The following is a 21,911-nucleotide window of genomic DNA, read 5'->3' on the forward strand; positions in this document are numbered from 1 at the left end:
AACCATGAGTTTGTTTGTTGGAGAGGTAGAGCTGCCAGCAACAATTGTCATTCCTAATAGGGCCCTTCCTCTGTTTTTTTCAGCCCAGTCATGTAGAACTGCTGTGCATTCTTTCGTAAATCTGTTATGGAGTGTTCTAAAATTACACTGGAATATTTTGGGGAATATTTATCATATAAACAACAACAACAACAACAAAAGGTAATTTCCATATGCCTCCAGCCTTGGTATTTTCTTTGTGTATTTCCCCTTGTGGGAGTAGAATGATGTGCTATTGACAAAGGGCTTTCCAATCTTCTTCCACACTGGTTGCACCATAGTCAAACTTTTTTTAATTCTTCCAGTCATGTTTCTATTGTTCTGCAGTGGTATCTGTTACAAGTGTCTCTATGCAATTTAATTGCAAAAAATTTCAGAACATTTTCTTTAGCCTTAATTACCCTTAGCTTTTGGCCCCAAATAACAAATGATGTCATCCCAAAGTGCTTGAGCAAATAGCTCTCCCTCAGTTAAATGGGAAAGGGTTTAAGGCAGGTTATGCTCAGTGAGGGGTCCCTTAGTGTGCTAGGATTAATTTTGCAGACATTGCCACAGGATGCTGTTGAATTGCACAATAGACTATTAAATCAGGTTAGGGCTGTTCTCCCACCCCACCTCCCTCCCCCGTGTTTCCCTGCAGAAGGAAAATGACAGGCTGTCTGCATGGGAAGCATTGTGCTGCAGCAAGAAAGGGCTGAGAGTAGAATTAAAACTGGAAACTTTTGTAAAGATGTTACTTCATTATAATTTCTGGCATTTATACAAACTGCATTGTGAGGATCTTGGTTTGCATTTTTAATAGCTATTTGAGATAAAATTTCTATATTGCAGAAATACATTATTTTAAAATTGAACATTACAAATTATTCACTTGTTGTTAAATAATAAAACATAGATAACTTTGGGCATACAGTTGTTGGTTCAGAATAATTTCAGTTCAACAGAGTTTTTATTGAAAAATGACTCATCCATACAATTTTTAATTTTCTTTGCATCATAAATCTACTCTTCTTTAAAAGTGCAGTTTCATATTACCCCTAATCCAGTGTAACAGAAGACTGCTGCTGAAAGATGCAGTCCTGCCCCGCTCCCTCAGAAACAACAGTGGCCACAGGGTGAGCCACTTTGGGGTGCTTTTGGAGAGGGAGGAGTGTGCTTGGTGGCACATCACCAAGTTGAATAATCTTAGAGAACTTCCTTTAGTATATTCATGTGAATAAACAGATACAAAACTAAACAGAAAGACAGAAAGCAGACATTTGCCTACAAAGATTTTCTGACAGTAGAAAAAGGAGGCGTCTGTGATACAGGGAACTGTGAGGTCTGGGGAGGGGTAACATTATATGAAGATTTCATCCATGGATCACTGACAAATTGTTAATTTGATGGTGATCAGAAATAATTTTCGTATAATAGCTGTTTGGTTTAGTTCAGTCATTTCCTTTTCACCATAACATACTCCTACATCTGATGCTGACTTGAGCCTCTAGGAATATAGGACTTAAACTTCTCTGGTCATTAAGTGCAATTTCCTGTAGAAGAGATTAAGTCATCCAGAAAGGTCACAAGACCATTCACTCCCTTCTCTCTGAACTCTACAAGCCTCAAAACTTCCCCAGATATCTGGAGACAGACTTGAGTTTTTTGAGAAAAATCTCGGACATGACACTGTGACAAAAAAAAGTGAGCAGGAGAGAAACTCTGTGGGATTCTGGAGAGGTGGCTTAGGCAGCAGGGAGGACTGGATGCTCCATTTCAGGACCTGTTGCAAAGCATCTGGATCTAGAAATGGCTGGCAGTGTCAAAGTGGAATTCATGCATCCAATTCCATTTTCCCATCTGAACCCAGCAGCAGCTCCTCCGGAAGTGCCAGTAAAGGTGTGGCCCAGCAGGAGGCAGCTGGCTGCCAGGACAGTCTGCCGGGAGCTCCTTGCCACTCCTGAGAGAGCAGCACCACTGGAGTGGAGTTCTGGAGGCTCTCACCCACCGGTACTGCCTGGGTGACCTTAGCAAGTGGAGTATGTCTACACACAGGGCTCTTTTCCTGTCTTACTGAGGCACAGAGTCTTTCCTGACTCCAAATCTAATTATTGGTTTAGCCCTGAGCATGTGTACAAGACATAAAAGCAAGCATCTTTATGTCTTGGTGCTTAGTTTCCCCATCTATAAAATGAGACTGGTAAGACAGATTTTTTTCTTTGAGAGCTCTGTATTTAATGAATTTTTGTCACATTTCTCAAGGCATAATGATTTAACAGTTTCCTTGAACAAGATGGGTATTCATAACAATTGATAGATTTGATTCAAATTTCAATTCAATTTTATGGCTTGAGGTTGTTTTCCTATCAGTTGATAACCTTTCACTTGAGCCTGGCCAGATCATTTGAAACTATGGCATGCTATAATACACAAGATTCCATGGAAACAGAATTTTGGTGACCCCTGGCATGGGTGGAAATTCTCATGCCCTTGCTGGGAGAGTCCACATCCATTTCACATTTGTTAGTTTTGTTCCTGAGGTTTGATCCTGGAGGATGGTTCTTCCTCTATTTTGTGCTCCATGCTCATCCCATAGATAAACCATCCCCATGGAAGTAGGACAATTTCATGTAAACGGGTACTTGCAAAAGATCTGATTTTCTATCTTCAGAGATCTGCTGGAGGAAGTTCCAGAAGATCCTCACATTGAGGGATTTCTGTTCTGGGATCTCTTTTAGCACATTGTCTGCTTGGTTCACTGCATCTGATGCTCCTTTCCTAACAGTGGGCAGTCTGTAACAGGAGTTACTGACTTACTGCAATATTGTGATATTGCAATAGCCATGACTGTCCGACTTAGCTGAATACTCTGCAAGCCTGATGCATCCTTTCTGCCCCAAAGGGAGCTGTTTGAATGATTCCTTTTGCAGTTAAGGTCAGTCTCTCCTGGGAGAGAATTCTGTGCTAGAAATATGAACTATGGATGGAGCATAAGTCCAAGAATGAATTTTCTCTGAGCAATAGAAAGATTTTGTAGGGAGTATTTAACCATATTACTGGAAATTTTTGGTCCATGAGTTTTCATGTGTTTATAGGAATTGCTGAGTTCTCACTGTCTCCTCCATCTGGGAACAGCTGCTCAGAAAGGAGAAGGAAAAAAAAAAACTAACTGATTTTTAGCTTTAAGCAAGATGGGAGAGTGGCAACCAAAACCAGCTGTAGAATGCAGGATATTGATACCCATGACTTTTGGGTATTATGCATTCTATACTACTCAGAAACAAGAGACTGTTGTAAAAAGGACAAAGGAACCTACAGACAAGCAGAGTCCCCACAGCCACTTTTGCCCTTCCATGAGCTCACAGCAGTTTGGAGACTCCAGTTAGAAACACTAACTGCAGTCATTTGATTCCTGCCTCTCCACTACTGTTTTCCACCAAAGAATTCAGTGGAAATGATTCTAAATGGACCTGAAGCAATGCAATACTTCTGTGTTCAGCCAGTGCACTCACAGGATAAGCTGGTCATGGTGGCAGCATGGAGGAATTGTTTTTCAGATGTGTCATTTGTTATTAGCTTAGGCTGAAGTGTTGGGAAGAAGTATCAATGCTGGTTTTGTCAGATGGCATCTTTGCTTTGTGCTGCTAGGTTTGAGCTCTCAGTAAATCTGACCAATCATTTTGCTGCTTTTTGGATACTGCCAGTGGAACCAGGGGCAGCTGTGAGTTCTTCAGTTGTTCTGCTAGCAAGGCATTGGCACTATTTGTTGTGTGTCTGTTTTTGTTAAAAACATCCTAGGCTAATGCATCAATAGCTCAGATAATGCTAATTTTGTCTTCACTTAAAAATTACAGCTTCTCCAGCAGTCTAGATCTCAGTTAACAGAAAAAGCCAAACATTTTCCCCCATGGTTTAGAAGATTTAATTGCAGATCTATGGCATTATGTTCAACAGGGAATCCTTGCTTGCCATAGGTGGGTATGGGAAGCAGAGGTATTTACTGACCTGTAAATGAGCTGTACATATGTCTTCCTTTCTTTAGCCATGATGCTGTGGTATTTTATGTCCTTTCTAATTCATTCAAACATAAAAGAACTAGTTATTTACAGCTTTTATGCAGCCTGACTTGATTAAAAATAAAAATGCTCATATAATTTTCAAGCCTGCTAGATGACTTCTGATGCAAGGAGGAAGTAAAGCATTCTAAGTAAAGGAATACCCAGACAGAAGTGTGTGGTGTACAGTGAGAAAACGGGCTAAATTTCCATTCTGGCCTGGATGTACTTGACCATCAAAAACATCTCATTATAAAATCAGTGGAATTCCACCTAGAGACTTAATGTTACCTTTTTCAGAATTCCAGTCTGCAGGTGAAATGGAGATCAAAAGTAGGAGCCTTTTTTATCCCAGAACAGCAAAGAACAATGGTCTAATCTCTAATTTTTGCTAAAAAATGTTTAATGTAAAAAATGTAATTTCTGTTCATGTCACAATGGAGGGCAATAGCCATCCTAAAGTCACAAACCTGTTTTCAAAGGTAACCCTGAGTGCCAGGGCTATGATCCATCAACTTAAACAAAAAGTTTAAGAAAGCTTTATCATATTATTTTCACCACTAGTCACAAAAGATGGAAAACCTATGATAGGTGCAAAACCAATAGTAGTTAAAAATTACCAGCTGGTCATGTTTCCTTTCAACTGATTGCCTTAGTGGTGGTTTTACATCTATTTTAATCCAAACTCTAATGTCTTTTATAAAATACTGATGGGTTTGTCTATTCCATTAGGATGACATTTTTGTCCAAGATCAATCATAGCAAACAGAATGTACTAAAATCAAGGTTTTCAAAATAACTGGAGTTAAGTGATATGTAAAAGTGATGTATGACAAGGCCCTGGGCTGTCTCATCTGAAACTGAAGTTAGGGCTACCTTGAGCAGAGCGTTAGGCCTAGTGACCCTTGAGCTCTCTTCCAAGCTTGTGCCTTGGAGGAGCCTTGGGCTGCTCTTCTCTTACATGACTTTGAGGCAAAGGGGAGGAAATTGATGTAATTTACTGATATATTACACCACCTTGCATTTGATATTGATCAGAAATGTGATTTATTTTATTTTAAAGAAAAGTGTTTCCATCAAAGCATGTGAGGTCAGAATTAACTCCAGTTGAAAAAGTTGAAATATTTATTGCCACATATGACTTCCTTTGCATTTTCAGCAATTGAAAATTTTAGGATAGTATGTTCTTCCAGCTTGTCTTCCTTAATTAAAGAGTAGCTGGTGTTTAGCCTGGAGGAGGCTTAGGGGCGACCTTATCACCCTCTCCAGCTACCTGAAAGGAGGTTGTAGCCTGTGGGGTCTCTTCTCCCGGGCAGTAACAGGACAAGAAGACTCAGCCTTAAACTGTGCCAGAGGAGGCTGAGGTTGGACATTGGGAGGAATTTCTTCACCGTAAGGGTGATCGGACTTCGGAATGGACTGCTCAGGGAGATGGAAGAGTCACTGTCCCTTGAAGGTGTTTAAGGAAAGATTGGACATGGCACTTGATGATCTTAGAGGTGTTTTCCAACCGAATTGATTCTGTGATTCTGTAATGCATGAAATTATGTCACAGATCTATGACTGGTCTTCCTTGGTACCTCTGTTCCTTGCAATGCAGTGAGTGGATCAGGAATGCGGTACCGCAGCACGGAACGAAGGTGGGATCGGCCCGGTACTGGCTTGGTCCCCTGACTGGCAGGAAGGCAGGAGCAGCCCGCCGGTGTCCCGGGGAACGGGGGGCTCCCCGGGCAGGGCAGGGTGCAAAGCAAAGCACAGCACAGCAGCCGGAAGGGGTTCTGCTCCCTCCCATTGTTGCCGTTTGCAAGGGCTGGAGCGGAGCGGGGCGGGGGCGGTGGGGCCGGGGCTCGGGCGAACCCCCCGCCCCCGGGCCGGGCGCGCATGCACACACAGCCGGAGAGTCAGACACCCGGACAGACCGACAGACCGGCACGCACCCGGCGGCAGCACCGCCGCCCGCCCCGGGCTCGCTGCGGACCATGGCACCGGGGCTGCAGCTCGGCTCCTTCCTGCTGGCCCTCGCCGCCTGCCTCGGCGCTGCCCGGCTCGCTGCGGGAGCGGCCGGCGGCAGGAGGGGCCCGGCGGCCGATGCGTGCGCGGGGAGGGTGAGTGGAGCGGAGCGGAGCAGAGCGGAGCAGAACAGAGCGGAGCAGAACAGAGCAGAGCGGAGCAGAGCGGAGCTGCCGCTCCCCGCGCAGCAGCCGCGGCGGGCGCGGGGCTCTCGCAAGGCGCGGGGGCTGCGCGGGGTTCCGCGGGGTTCCGCGGGGCTCTGCAGCCCTCCGGGAGTGCGGGAAGGAGGGAGGGAGCACTGCGACACTTCTGCAACAAATAACGCTGCCCCGGGGCTCTGCATCTGGAAGTTAATTGCGGCCGGGAGGGAGGGTGGCATTTCCCGGCCAGGGATATTTATGGGTTTCTCGCCCAGGGCAGAGGCGGCTGGTAGCCGGCGAGTGTGAAGAAGTCACTCAACAGGTCCTTTACTGGCTCCCTGCTTCCCCGAGCCGACCTGGATAAAAGCGATCGCTGCGCCTTTGTTATTTTAATGATTCGAGGCCGGCTTGGGGTCTTAGCTCCGGGCCTGATCATTATACAGAGGATGTAGGAAATTTACGGGAGGGGGAAGAGGGGAGGAAGGTGATAAACGTTTTGTTACTGGTCTTTGCCTTTTGTTCCCCTTTCTGATGTGTTTTGCTGTCAGACTTTTCTCGATTGCTTTTCATATTCTTTTCCTTTTTTAATTTTTTAAAATATACTTTTAGTGACTTTTGAGTTGTGTGTTTTGGTTCGTTCCTTTCCTTTCTCCCGATGGCTGGTTACAGGTTTAGTTGAAGCGTGGTGATCCGGGAACGCTGGAGGGAACACAACTGACTTTCATTGCTTTTCCTTTTTGTTAGACTGTCACTAAGGATTTTCTTGGGTTCAGATCAGATCCTTTGAGAACGTTGCTGCAACACAGAGTTCAGAAGTTTGTAGGGCATAGTTTAGAAAGGCGAAAGCATTGGGAAATATGTAAAAGGAGAGTGTGAAAAAACAAACTTCAAAACCTGATCTAAACCTTTGTGTTGGATGGAGCAGTTACAGGTTTAGACTCCCCCGTTTGGTCTTTTTAGCAGAATTAGCAATGAAATGTTTTGGCTCGGTACGTCTATTGTGTGTTTCACCAGACATGGGCAGGGTACTCAAGAGGCTCATAACACCTCTGTATATTTGTGTCAAGTTTTCCATCTTCTATTAAGTAAATTATCACTATTACAAGTCATAGTATTTGACTTGTAATACACTTGAATTAATGTATATTGCATAGAAATATGCAAATGCAGTTTGTTCTGGGTTTATTTTTTTGCTTACATGATATCAGTGTGTGTGTCAAACAGGAATCTATCACAATTTAATTATTTTAATACAGTGATTTTGACTCACTTTTAAATCAGCAAAACTCACATTCTTTCCAATTAGCATAACCCCCCCTTTGTCTTTATTGCTCACAATTAATGTACCATTTTAGCTTTTAAAATATTTGTACTAGTTTTTGGTTCTATTGTATTTTCAGCTTCAAGTTCAGACTTCCCTAGCCAATTTATTAGATACCTTGTCTGATTGTGTTATAATTTTGTGGTTTGATTTTGCAATACCACTCTTGCACATGATTGCCTCCGTACTGCCGGCAGGGCAGCGTTTATTAGAGTAATGACTGCAGGATGGTACCCATTGTCTCAGTTATGTGGTATTTATCTTGGGCTGCATGTAAGTTTTGAGTAGACCTGACATGCTATTAAATGACTGATGGCCCCTCTAACACATTGTCTGCTCTGGAGCAGGGCTGCCTTTGAAGTAGTACCCTGTAGGAAGTAAAGAGACTATTTGCTCTATTAAAATTCCTTGGTATTTCCTCTGTTTAACCACAGGCCACTTCCCCTCTGCCACTCTAAACACTGCAGGGACACTGACTGATTGAAAAGACACAAGCCCTAAGTAATTGTATCCTATTCAAATAGTTATTCTTATTGCAGGTTATTTATAAGTGGTGTCTAATTAATGTATGTTAAGGGCATGAATAAATCTTAACATGTTATATAGAGAAAGTAAAAATGTCTAGTTTGCATTAAATGAAGTGGTTGAATTGTGGTAATTCTCAAGGGCATAAATAATCCAAAAGTATATAATTTAACTTTTAATGGTTGTTCAAGGAGAAATAAAATGTAGCTAGCTGGGTTTGTGTGTGCATTTAGATACATGCACGTTGGGTATTTTCTTCTGCTAAAATTGTAAATGTGGGTTGCAGTTCCCTATGGTGAATCTTTTTTTCATCATTTGAGTGTTATTTTTGAGAATCTGTTCTATTTTTCTCCATATATACAGAGGTAATATACAAACATGCACAAGTAATGCAGAAGTTTCTTTCACTGTGCAAAATACAGTTTTAAGTATCCTCAATATTTTGTAGCAGTAAAAAACTGACTTAATGAGAGCATATTACTGGACTATGGTTAAAAGAATTTGATGAGGAAGTATTTGTTGGCTTTATTCATAGCTCCTGAAATTGTTAATATCTAACGTTTTCAAAACTAAAAACTAAATCACATTCTAGATGTGACTTTTTATCTGTTTTACAATTTCCATCACAAAATATATTTATAGCCTGTATTATACATCTTCTCTGGTAACACACTGGCATTTGTCTTGCAAATGTTCAGGACTGTAGAATTTGGATTGACTTTGCTTGGTTTAGGATTCCTTTCATTGATGTTTAATAGGAATTTTGATGTATTCCGACACTTATTTCACATTAGGGTAGACGTTTGCTTAAAGTAGAATAGTATTGCAAAGTAGTTTTCCATATGGATGATCTTAGGACCTCATATGCATACCTTTATCCAGAATAGAATAGTTCAGAGAAGGGCCTGTTTTAATCTAGAATAAGTGTGTCCACATGGGGAGCTATTCTGGAAAAGTAGACCCTGAATTTTTCTCATGCTCTAAACAAGCCACGAGGTGCACAGAGAAGACAGAGGTGTGATCTGAGGATGATTTGAATATATTTCAGATTCATTTATTCAGTGTTAAACACATGAGCAACTTTACTCTCAAGTTGTTTTGTAGATTCTAATGCAAGTACACAAATGAGTATTTGTTTTCATGTTTAATTCCTCTGAAGTTCCTGGCATCAAATCGTGTTAAGTATAAAGCTTAAATTTAATGTGACTGTATGATGAGGAAGAATAAATAACCCAGCATTTTACCAGCCCTCTCCTCCTTGTCAGCAGAGAGTTGTGCCTTCCTTTGCTCTGCTAAGCAAAGCTGCTCAGACACACTGGAGGGCTCTGTTCCCGTGCATTCTCCCTGAAACTCCCTGTGTCCCCTTCTATGCTCTTTATGTAAGGAACTTTCTATTTCCTTTTCACTTCAGAGCAGAGACACTGACGATTTCCTACTGTTCCACTATTGGGAGCTCTGCTTGCCTCATTATTCTTTCAGCTCAAGCTGCTGTGTCCCTACATTTATCTCCTCAAGCATACCAAAGCAGACTTCTACTTCTCCACAGTTAGGAATCTACCAGGCACAGAGCTAGGTCATCCAAAAATACTTTTCCCAGCTGAGGATGTGTTTTGGGAACTTTATTTTGGAGGAAAAACACTCTCTAAAATGGTAAGAAATTACCAAAGTTTAACTTTCTCCCTTCTATTTAATGTTATTCCCCAACAGTTAAAAAAAATCAGATTTTCTCATGCGGAGTATTTAAAAATTTGAAAAGCTACTAGACAGAAGACAGCCCTAAGATGCAGCATGGTGGAAGGTGTTAATGTTTGCCATCAGGGTGTTTTTTAATCTATAGACAGTTCCAGAGCTGCTTTAAAGCTCTGCAGACCAGATGCCAGCAGTTCCGTACGTGCCATTTTTTGGGAATTTATAGAATCAATAGATTTCTCTCCCTGGCATCCAGAACAATGTGAGAGCATTTCAGAATTGATGAGATGTGTCACTTAAAGCTTCCTGTGCTCTGTGATTAGAGACAATGCAACACGTTGAGTGCAAGGCTTTGCAGGCATGGTCAGTCATGCAGGTAGGCATCTGTAGCACTTTTGTTTGGTTAGAGTTTGGCTTCAGGGTCCCTCCAGGGTTTGTTTTGGGGTTTTCTTTTGAATTTCATTTATTGAATAATGTAGCAGAGAATGAGACCCCGTTCCTACTCTAGTGTCAAAAAGTGTTGATGACAATCTGCCTATTTAAATTATTTTAAAAATGCACAAAGTAGCATAAATGTGATCATGTTTAAAGTCACAGATGACTGTTTCCTCAGGAACTGTGAGGCTCTACAGTTTAATGCTGTGCTTTCAGAATGAGCATTCAATGCATGACCTAGAGGAAAAAATATGGAAACATATGTTTATGTAATTGGAACTAACTCTCAGTATTAACAACAAAATTGTGTATTTCCAACAAGATTGTGTATTTCCTTATGTGTCTGCATGGAACTGAGCAATCTGAATGTGATGATAATTCATCAGCTGTTGACTTAACAGGGTTTCTGCAGTTGGAGTCGCTTGGGATTGTTACAGATTTGATTGATTTCCTCTCCAGAATGTGTTCCTTACTTTAGATGCTGAACTCCACTGCCTGCCTTACTTCCCTCAAAATTTGCTTTTCAGTAAGTACAAGTATAGAAACTGCTGGAGCAGACTTGTTAATTTAAACTCTTGAGACATTTATTTAAGAAGAAGTTCTGCTTTAACAGATTAATACTTTATAGTCAATGGGTGAAAGGATGTTAAGCTGTCATGATTAGCTGATGCTAGCTTTTCTTTAGTTAATTACTTGGTAATGTTAATATAACATGGATGTTAGTCACTTAAAACTGCAACATTTAAAGGGTGTTTAATAAGGACCGGCTGTCCAGCAGATCAGTCTAAAGATGATGAAACAAAGCTTTGATGTGAGCTTGCCTGCTTAATTATGCTCAAAGGCTGAATTCTACCCATAAATTTAGCATGTGTTTTTAGAAGCAAACAAGAGGAGTGTGAAGTGTTCCTGCAGAACTGTTAGCCTTGAATGCCATTTTTAGTTTTTAAAAGTAAAATTTTTTTCAAGTATATTGCTTTGATTTTATATTTACTACTACCAGTATAATGAGGTGGATCTGAAATACATTTTTTTCTAAAAGTTTAGGTTAGTGATGATGTTCCTATAGTAGCTTTTATATTGTTTTTATATTTAAAAATTAATATTATGCATTAATACATCAAACCTAGGAAAAACCACATAAAAGTAGTATGAGTGCTTATTTTTATATCCTTATCTCTATATGAATTATAAAAAAGGATTGAATGGAAGTTTAAGTTACAGTAACCTAAAATAATATTAGGTCAGTACATCTGAAGTACTTTAGGTTTTAGGTTATGGTAATGTGAAACTTTATTTAAGGGTCAAAATTTAAGTGCAGACTTGAAGAAGGAAGAATCCTTGAAGAAGGGTTTTATCTTCTCATGTATGTATAGTATTTTGTAGTTGTTTCCCTGTCCTCCCCAGCTCTCCTCAAAAGGAGTGGCACATCCTGACACCCAATATTTCTATGTGATTTTATCATAAAAACTTTGACCAGATATATACTTAGTAAAGTACTGTATATAGGCATATGCCAGTAATGGATAGGTTCATTGCAATATCCATACAACAGAAACACAGGTATTATCACTCTAGTTAGCCAAAATTCTGCCAGCCAAACCAGGGTATTAATGTGTATTTTAACATGCTTCAACTTGTTTCTCTTAGTAAATTGTACTTCCAGTGTCATGTCCAAGGCACCATTTATGGATTTTAAAGGTATATTGTTCTCCTGTCACCTCTCATCTCTGCATGGTAGATTCCAGGAGTGTGAGGAAAGTCAAATGTGCAGGTTGGGATTTGTTCTCCCAAAGTTTGATTTGATTATTAAAACTAATTAAAGCTTGGATTAGAGTTTTATCAGGCATCAGCACATGTTCCAGGAAATGCTATATTCTCTGAAATTCTCTCACTTGAAGGCTATTACAACATTATGTCACTATTGACTCTGAAGAATTGTTCCAGACATTCTATTTTTATTATTTCTCTTTGGGCTGTTATTCAGCAAGCCAGTAAATCTGCTTTTGGGGTGCATCAGTCATACTCCAATGATCCCAAATAAATGTGAGAGGTAGCTTTGTGCTAGGGGACTCCTACATCAGGTATTGAACCTGAAAGCATCAACTCTGGCGTGTGTGTTCTGTTTGATGGAGGAGAGCCACAGCTGTGTGTCCGTGACCGCTGTGAGTCACATCTGTTCCTCTGGCTGCTGTGCCAGCTCTGCGCTGGCAGCGCGGAATGAGCCAGGCAGCGGTCCGGGAGTCTGTCCGACCTGCCCGGGGCTCTGTCCGTCCCTCCTGCCCGCGGCTCCGTCCCTGCTGCCCCTGCCCGCGGGACTGTCTGTCCCTCCTTGCCGGGGGTCTGTCTGTCCCTCCCTGCTGCCCCTTCCCGAGGGTCTGTCCCTCCTTGCCGGGGTCTGTCTGTCCCTCCTTGCCGGGGGTCTGTCTGTCCCTCCTGTCCGGGGGTCTGTCTGTCCCTCCCTGCTGCCCCTGCCCGCGCCCATGCCGGGGCCCTGCCGGCTCTCGGAGGGCGCTGCTGCTGCTGCTGCTGGGCGCTGCGGTTCTGTTCCCCCAGCCTCGGACGCTGCGGTTCTGTTGCCCCAGCCTCGGACGCTGCCCTTCTGTTCCCCCACCCTCGGACGCTGCCGTTCTGTTCCCCCACCCTCTGTGTTCAGCGGGTCTCCCCCGAAGGTTGGCGCTCGCTCCCGTGTGCTGTTCCCGGGCTCACAGGAACAATGAGGGGCCGTTCAGGAGCGTGTGGAGTTCAAAGGGCTCCCTCAGTGTGTGTGAGGGCCGTGAGCTGCTGTGAACATGACAACAACTGGACAGCATCAATCAGCTCTGGGCTGCTGGCTGCAGGGCATGACAGGCCTGCAGATCTGCTTGGAGCTGCACATCCTGAGCTTTGGGTTTCCAAATGATTGATTTGCAATGATGTAGCCATATGATCCTTTATCTCACAAAATTGTGTGTAATACCCATTCCTATACCCCCTGCTATATGGCCCTGCTGGATTTTCCTCATGGTTGGTGGGCAGACTTGGATTTTAATTTCTGACCTTGCCTATGTTCTTCACTCTTATATCAGTGGGAGTGACTAGGTATTTCTGATCTTACTTCTGACTACATTCAAATCCAACCAAGCAATCAATGACTTCCCTGACTTTTTTTTGTATACGGCTGTGGGAAAATTCCTGGTTGGCTGGCTATGAATTAATGAAAATCCTTAGAATGCTTCACTAATTATAGCTCCCGTGGCTTTAAAAATGCTATTCCCTTTTTTAATTTGAGAGAGGTCACAGAGGTTTACAGAAACTAAGAAAAGAAAACTTAACATCTGGTTGTGCTCTGTAGATGACTGCTTTTGTGTGAAGAAAAGTTATGGCATCGCCTCAGCATCAAACACATTCAAGGTGATCCTTTCTAAGAACTCTTTGCAAGAGCCCCCTTTGCTCAAACTGTGTTTTCTAATTAACTTTGCTTTGTATTTTCAAATGGAGGATTTTAGTTCTCCAAACCAAATCCCAAACTCATATTGATGCTTAAAGTTCGCCCTACCTTTATAGAATGTATTTTCCTAAGTTTTGTAATTGTAGCATAATATTTCCATATGTTTCCTAATAATTTCCTTTAAAAGTTATGGAATTGGAAGATGAGGAGGCTGCTGGGTTGAATTCTGGAATTTATGAAAGAAAATTTGTCCTGTGTTTGCTTATCTATACTGAAGTCTCAGCTATTTGTATGTAAAATGCTGAAAAGTAATCTGATTTCTGAAAGTCCCCTTTTTGAAACTTCTATTTTGTAAACTAAAAGAGAATTTTTTTTTTCCAAATGATGCAGGTTAAAATTATATGTGAAGCTAGTGTAGCTCATAGAAAGCATAATATGAGAATGTTTAGATCCAAACAGTTAATGTTTAAATTGTTAAAATTATGAGTTATTAGCTGCTCAGTTAAACATATGTAATTCCAGGTGTGACTGTTTGGACTCGGAAAGCATAAAAAAATACAACTTTAGAAACAACAGACGCATGATCTTTTTATATTAGACAGTGATTTAAGCAAACTCCAAGCATGCCTCCATCATCTGCTTGTAGGAACAGCACCCCAATCTGTTTTCCTTTCAAACATGGAGAACTAAGGGATTTCTTTCTGGTTTTATGTGGCTGTTTTGTTTAAAGAGCTAAACCCTACCTAGTAAAATCAGTGGCAACACTTTGATCTTTGTTTTGATGGGATTGTCTTCCATACTTGAAGTGGCTTGATGCTGTGGGGTTGCTTGGCACTGAGCTGCTGGGGCTGGCTCCATGCAAGAGCTGGGTGGTGCCAGCCTCTCCTCTGGGTGGCCCTGGGGATGTCCCTGCCTGGTGACAGAGGTCACAAGCTCACAGTGCACATCACTTGCCCAGTGGGAGGGTTTGGGTGCTGTCCTCAGCAGGGGCAGAGCCACCCCAGAGTACAGCCAGGGAGCTGAACCGCAGGACTGGGGGGCACAGCTGCTCCACAGCTGGGCAGTGGCTGCTGCTCAGGCTTTGTTCATAAGTGCTGTCTTCAGTCTCATGGGTGTATCCTGGAACAACCCATGGAGTGTGTTCTTGTGAAGTGGGGAGAAGTTGGAAATTTGTTTATCCCACAGGAAAAACTTCCTTGATTCCAACCTTAATGATTCTGTGATTTTTTTTTCCCCCCTCAAATGTACCAGAATAACTTTGCTTACAGCTGCCCAGCCAATGAAGAATTCCGTTCTTTTCCTCTGTCTGAGCTATCAAGGTGCCAGTCTGTATCTTGTCTCTCAGCCCTTGTAAAGCCTGCCTGCACTGCTTCCTCTTCCTCCAGCCTCTAAGGGAATCAGTTTTATCTTCCTGTCTAGGCTTGCCCCCTGTTGTAGGCAGCGGTAACAAAATGAGGGTGGAAGCTGAAACTGGCAAATTGTGCAATTTTTGCTGAGCATAAAGGGAGCTCTGTCTGGATGAACTTTAAATACGGTGTGGGAAGGGGGTGTTGCTGAATCACAAACCTTTTTGGCAAAGTTTTCAAGCTTGTGCTGGGCTTGGCCTTGAAGTTTGTGAGATATAGGGTGTAAATGGGTGATTGAAGCTTCACCATATAAGTGTGAGCAGACCCTGAAAAGCTTGGAGTGGGATTCTGAAAAAGAATGGAGTGCCCTAACTCCTATAAACTTCAATGGAGTTGATATCTTCTGTGGCTCAGGGGTGTAGATATGTTTGTATATTGACTCAGCAGTGAAGCTGCTTTGTGGAATTCTCACTCCCAACTGTTTCCTCCCACTGTGGTGGTGGTGTTTGCCTTTCCCTCCCCACCTGCTTTAATGCATCTATTTGTGAGCTGCAATGTAAATCACGTTTTTAAAGCAGCTTGAATTGAAAGTATCCCTACTTTTTTTTTGTTTTGTTTGTTTTTTCCCCTTTTCACAACTGGAGTAATTCCAATGACATGGATAAAATGAGGTCCCCATGCATTTATCTGAAGTATATGTTCAGAATTGGTGAACTACAGCATGGAGGCAGAGGAACTGGACAGGGGAGCCAGGAAATCCCCAGGCTATTTTTGTGATTAGGCCCAGTGTTCCATGTAGCTATTCAGATGTTTTTAACATTCCCACCGTTGTGTTAATTTAGATACTCTGTTAAAGGTATCTCATCAAAAGAGTTTGAGGTTAGTATAATGACCATATAAATTATTCAACATTTTTCATAGGAGTGTTTTTAACAGTGAGTTTTTCACAAGCAAGAAGATGATAATGTTTCAGAAATCACTTCAGCATCTGTTGAAATGCAGCCAGCTCCGTGGTGGAATACAGAGCTCAGGGTAAGGCTATCCAGCCCTTCCTGCCAGGAAATGAAGAGCAGGGTATTCATTTGTAACCCAAGGGGGGCACTTCACCAGCCAGCCCACAGTTTGTGAATGGAATTTGGTCAGCTTACCACGAAAACTACAGAACAACCCAGAGGGTCTTATTAACTCTCTCTTTTTCTTACCTTGCTCTAAAGACAGCATCTCTTATTAATGCAGTGTCTGTGAGCAAATTTGTGTAGGGAGTACAGTTGAGGATTGTTCCCCATTATAAGGAGCTTTCATTTTGTTTACTCTGTCAAAATTTTATCTGAGGTCTTCTGATACTGCTTCACAAATTATGCTCTAGTTATGAAAGAATATCTAGGGGTTTTGCTTTTTCTGTTGTTTACTACAAAACGTTGAGCTAAGATACTTTTCAAAGAACCAGTAAAATGATCTATTGCATAGTTACAACTTGGCTTTATTGTTTAATTCTCTGTTTTCAACAGCTTATGGTGGTGGTTTTTAATAATTAGCTTAGTTTACCTTCTGACAGGAGGAATAGGTTAAGTCCAAAAAGAGTTAAAATAAGAAACAAAAAGAAAAAACAAACACCTAACTCAGCCAGACCTTAACAGGTGAAAAGTTATTTTTCCATGCTTCTTCAGAACATCAAAGGAAACAAAACCTTTATCTTTTATTCATTAGCTAGGAATAATGCAAGCTGGGCTAGCCTAAGTTTCTCCTTATAGCTGCATTTGTAAGAGTAATTCAGTAATGGTGCCATTCACTTTTGGGATTCTTCTTCATTAAGGACCACTGGCCGTGAAATGTCATGCAGAGGTTGGAAAATGGGACATTCAGCTCACTAAAGAATGAGCTGCAACGACAGAAGTTTCTTTTTATTACCTTCTGGCAGTAAATGTAGGTATCAAAGCCCCAAATAAGTGATAGAATAGCATCCAATATTGTCTGACAGTGCTGGTAGCTGTGGATGATGATTGCTCAGTGTAACCACATTGCATTTGGTTTGCATCTCTTATTTATTGTTTATTATATTTCATTCAACCATTGAAGCTCCAGTAGTTTATCTGTGTGCTTGTCTGTGGCAAGCTGAGTTGCATTCCTAGGTGTGATTCCTCCCTCTCCTCCTACTGTGCTTAGGTTTTACTGCAAGAAAAAAGAATTTGCTTCCATGTATCTATCTTTCAATTATATCCAAGTAGTATTCCTCTTAAGAGCTATAATTTCTACTGGAAGTGAGACTTGATGATCTTTGGATCTACTTCTGAATTTACTACAATAATGTGATTGTATTTTGTATCTTCCTGTTCAGTGTTTTAGGATTAGCTGCATGTATGTTCAGTTTAATGCTGATAGAAAGGAGTTAAGTGAAAGTTTGTGAGAAACACAGGTTCAATTTAACTTTTTAATCTGTGTATTTAAATGCTGTCTTAAAACTTCCATTGCATTCTGGCTTCTGAAATAAGATGAATGCTAGAATGCAACTTGTTCATTGTCATTCTGTAAGGAGACTTCATTTCTTAGAAGTGACTACTTCCTGCAAAAAAAATCAGATAGTGTGCATGGATCTTTAAAAATAAAAGGCTAAACAATTAGTATAAATGGTTTTCCAAGCAGTTTTAAATTCAGATGAAATTTTGTCACAATTTGATCAAAGTCACATAACCTGTGGCTCTGTTTTTGTTACACATGCTGATGGTCTGTGGATAACGTTACATTTTTTCAGCATGAAACTGAACACTTCAAATCCCTAAAGCAGGCTCAAATTTATGGTTAATAAAAGAATATATTGTACTGGATGTCATCTGTTATATCACTCTGGGAACAGAAACTGGCAGTGAGTGGACAGGAAATATTTCCATTTCAAATCACTTCAGTCTATGGTCTAGGGTGAAAGTGTCTGATTTCAGGAAAATCACTGTGAATGTCCATGTAATAGAAATATTTCAGAAGAGTATAAGCTTTTTCAAATATGGTTTTTTGCTTTTTAGTATTTTATGAGCAGATACTACTTATTAATATCACATATTTTCTTTATTTCAGTCTTGATCCCTTAACCTTTTCAAGGAATAGCAGAAATGTGTATTCAGGTACCTCTGTGTGCCAAGTAATTGGTTGGGTTTTCAAGAGAGTGAATTCCTATGTGTTGGTTGGATTCTTCCAGCTCAGTGCATTTCTTCAGGTTGCCTCCTCTTCAAATGTAGTATAAAGTGTGAGATCCATGGACTGTAACATTATTAATGGAAACTTCAAGCAGCAGAAATTTTGGTATGTTTTTCATGTGTTATGTAGTACTTAAATAGCTCTGTGTTTGAAGTATTTAAAGCATTTCAATTAACTACATTTTAAATGGACATGTTTGTCCAGGGAACATGAAAACCAGCAGAAAAAAATATGCAAATACACTCAACCCTACATCAAGTAAGTTATTCAGGTGTGTAGAATTTTTTTTTCAGCTTTGCAGGAGCACAAAATAGGAACCAAACCTTAATAGGGTGAAGATTTCTTACATAATTTGGGCAGTTTGGAACAGTTTTATTATCTGAGGCGTAGGTTAAAAAATAATTAAGTCTGTATGTAAAAACAAAGCACTTCTGCCTTTTGAAGATAAGGAAGGTTTGATCTAAGGATTCATTGTGGAACCTGTTGGTTACTGTGGGTCTCATGGAAGGACATGAGCTGACACCTGCCTCTTGTGTGCTGTGCTTACTGCAGCACCTCCTTGCTTGATGTAGGATTCTGAAAGGGATTTTTTTATTTCTGTGTTTTTATAATTTTTGTGAGATAGGTGAAATGACGGTTTAGGATCCCCTCCTTGCAGGTTCTGCTGACTTGGAAGGACAGTGTGGAATGAGTCTGGATCTTATTGGTGCTGCTTGTGTGGAAAGCAGAGGTATTTCTTTAGTGCAGCACAGCAGGGGGATTTTTCCTGAGGCTAAATTGACTTTGTACCTTTCCTGCATCTTGTCAGAGTAGGCCATGACAGAACAGATCCATATGCCAAGCCTGCTTTTGTACCTCAGACATTTGATTTTCATGTTCCTGCAATTTTTCCCACAGTATGGTTTCCTAATATTATTTATTAGTGAGTATTGAAATTTTTAATTTCAAAAAATTTGATTTGACGGACAAATTACATATTCTCAAGATACAGATTTTCTTTGCCATGGGTTTGTGGGTTTAGTTTTTGGGGGTTTTTTGTTGGGGATTTTTTTGTTTGTTTGTTTTGGTTTTTTAGTCAGATAATTCCATTTTATCCAGTAATACAAGAACAAAAAGTGTTCCAAAGTTCTAGAAAAAGATTTAGCATGGAAATCTTGCAAGTGGTTAAATAGTAGTTAAGCAAATGGCACCAATGAAGTAATTGAAAGCCCAGGCAGGTTGTGGTACAGGTTGTGTCAGTGCTTTAGCAGATATCACATTTCATGTCAAGTTCTGTATTAATTAGTATGGAAAGGGCAGTTCTGAACTGCCATGTACCACACAGATAGGATGTGTAACCTTTGCTTTGGCCAATTTCCAAAAGCACTTAACATGAAATACTCAGGAAAAAATGGATCTCTTGAAGTGTTCAGCTTGATCAAGTGGATTATAAAGGGGGTTATCCAGAGGGTGTGATTGTCAGTAGTGGAAGCTGAATGCAGTCACAGTGAAGTTTTAGTACCATTTCAAACCTTAAAGCTCTCTTTCAAATCTTGTATCTAAATTTCCTTTTATAGTAGTTAAACACTGCAAGGGACTTGATAGCACAGAAGGCCTAAAGACTTTGCCAGTACAGATATATTTAAAACACACACATTGCCCTGATTTTTTTTCCAACAGTAAAATTTAGCCATACTTAATGTTTTTTTAATTCAAGTACTGAAGATAGACGAGCACACAGGAAAATTTGAATGTATTTTGTCTTCTCTTCATGCTTTTTTTTCATTGTGAAAAGCCTCAAGAATCCTGATGGCAGAAACCATGCAGTGTGAAGGAGTGGGTGAATCACAAGGTGAACTTTATTCAAGGTTGGCGTTCTCAGAAACATTCTCATGAACGTTTCCTCAGAAAACTGTGTTTTGGATGGTTTTATTTTGTTGTGTTCAAATTCCTGGTGTTGATTATTTGGTGGAGCTTTTCCTGCTTGTCTGTAAGTGGGGGAGCTCCAGTTTGCCTGCAGAGACAGGCTGGTATAGATGGAATATTTTACTACTGTTTCTTCCAAGTATTCTTCAGGTGAGCAAGAAGTGTTTGTGCAGCTTTGTGTGTGTTTCTGACACTTCCAAATGGAGATTTTTTGGCTGCAGACATGATGGCTGTACTCTGTAGAGGGGAACCAGGGGTGTAAAAATTCCCTGGCAGCCAAAGCTTTAAATGTGCAGCCACCAAATGGATCTGCCTGTGCCTCTGAAGTTCAGCCATGTACAGCAGAACCCAGCGAGCACTGGACCTTCTAATCCTCTCTGTTCAATGTATTACTGCTTAAGCTTGGAGCAATTTTTATCTTCTCTGTGGACCTGGACTAGACAGAGGCTTTCAGAAGGAATTATTTCCTAAAAGTGCATAGTTCAGCAGTAAGAATCTCTCTTGGCAGAGATTTTGGGAGGTGGGAGTAAAAAAGTGGAGCAGCAAAAGGACCAAAGCCTGTGTCTATAGCACAGCAGAGGGAAAGGCAGCACAGCTGAGCCTTGAGTCTGCCTGCAGCTTCTCCATTAACTGAGGGCAGAGAAAAAGGGAGGAGCACTTGATTGCTTCCTAGGATCTGCAGGGAAAGGTAATTGGTTTTATTGGCACAGTTGATGTACAAGAACATTCACTTCTAACCCAAAAGTATTTTTAGTCCTTGTGTTTGACATGATGGCCCCCCCATTTTTCTGGCTGTTTTTTTCTGCTCACCCAGAGTACAAAAGTCTGCAGCAGTTGTCATGCTGGTGTGTCCTGAGACAACACAGCAATCTGCCCCTCACTTCTGGTGAGCAAAATGTAAAGCATGGCTGTGTATGGAATGAATGTAGCACTTCTTGTGCTCCCCTGATGGTGAACTTAGTGCCAAAGGCTCCTTTTCATTACCACTTGCTCAGGTGCCTGTCACGTTTCAAGTCCTGGCTCCTCATTGCCCAAGGCTTTTTAGCTTCTGTAGCTCACAAGGATGGGAACTTTGGGAGGAGATGCTTGTGTTATTTGAAGGGAAGTTGGTTCTTTTGCTTCATCTCCTGTAAAAACAAGTTTCATGGGAAGTATTAAAAACACTATTGGTGGAATGGTAAATGATTCTTTAAAGGTAGAACGTGGGGGTTTGGCCAGTAAATCATTGGTTATTCCTGGACTAGAACCATACTGCTTATGAATTCAGTTTTAAAATCTCATGGATGAGTGTGTGTTTCTAAACAATTGTGTGTTTCTAAATCCCTAAGAATAGGGGTTTATGTCCAAAATAATTGTGTTATTTCAAAGGGAGGGATTAAGATGGAAGAATCCCAAATCCTATCTACTTTAAAAGTTTTATGAGTTCTGTGGCACTTTAATCAGTGCAGTTATTGCTAAATTACCTAGCCACCACCTCCTCCTGAGCCAAGGCTTTGGTCTATTTATATGTTGGTCCTACAAAACCAATGTACATTAATATTCTTTGCAGTCATGATCTCTTGTGAATATGTAATACTTTCTGTACTGGTGCCTGTGTGTTTCATTCATGTAAGTAAGAACTAAAGTGAGCTTTCTAAGAACAGGCATTTCATATTTTCTGACAACAAACTCTCAAAGAATTTCAGTGACTTTCAAATAGTACAGGAGAAGCACCTAGGAGGAAACATTGTCTGAATACACCAAACAAAATAGATGTGCTATGTCAAATGTTTCACCTTCCAGCCTTTATGTGATCTTCTGCTTTAAAGATTTCCTTGAAAGCAGCTGTTTTTACCATTTCAGAAGTTACAGATT

At 40.9% G+C, this 21,911-nt stretch overlaps 1 protein-coding gene across 2 annotated transcripts in view; it reads left to right on the top strand.

Moving 5' to 3' along the window:
• The first annotated feature begins 5,965 nt into the window (after positions 1 to 5,965).
• The window catches only part of IL17RD (interleukin 17 receptor D), a 41,970-nt gene continuing 26,024 nt past the window's right edge, over positions 5,966 to 21,911 (top strand). For both annotated transcript variants that reach the window (XM_071439735.1, XM_071439736.1), the window contains exon 1: positions 5,966 to 6,178. In XM_071439735.1, the coding sequence (XP_071295836.1) occupies positions 6,053 to 6,178 (126 nt within the window). In that variant the 5' untranslated portion in view covers positions 5,966 to 6,052. The remainder of the gene's footprint in view (positions 6,179 to 21,911) is intronic.

The sequence above is a fragment of the Agelaius tricolor genome, unplaced genomic scaffold (assembly GCF_023055355.1).
Source record: "Agelaius tricolor isolate 1412-34295 unplaced genomic scaffold, bAgeTri1.0.p SCAF_14, whole genome shotgun sequence".
Taxonomy (NCBI): domain Eukaryota; kingdom Metazoa; phylum Chordata; class Aves; order Passeriformes; family Icteridae; genus Agelaius; species Agelaius tricolor.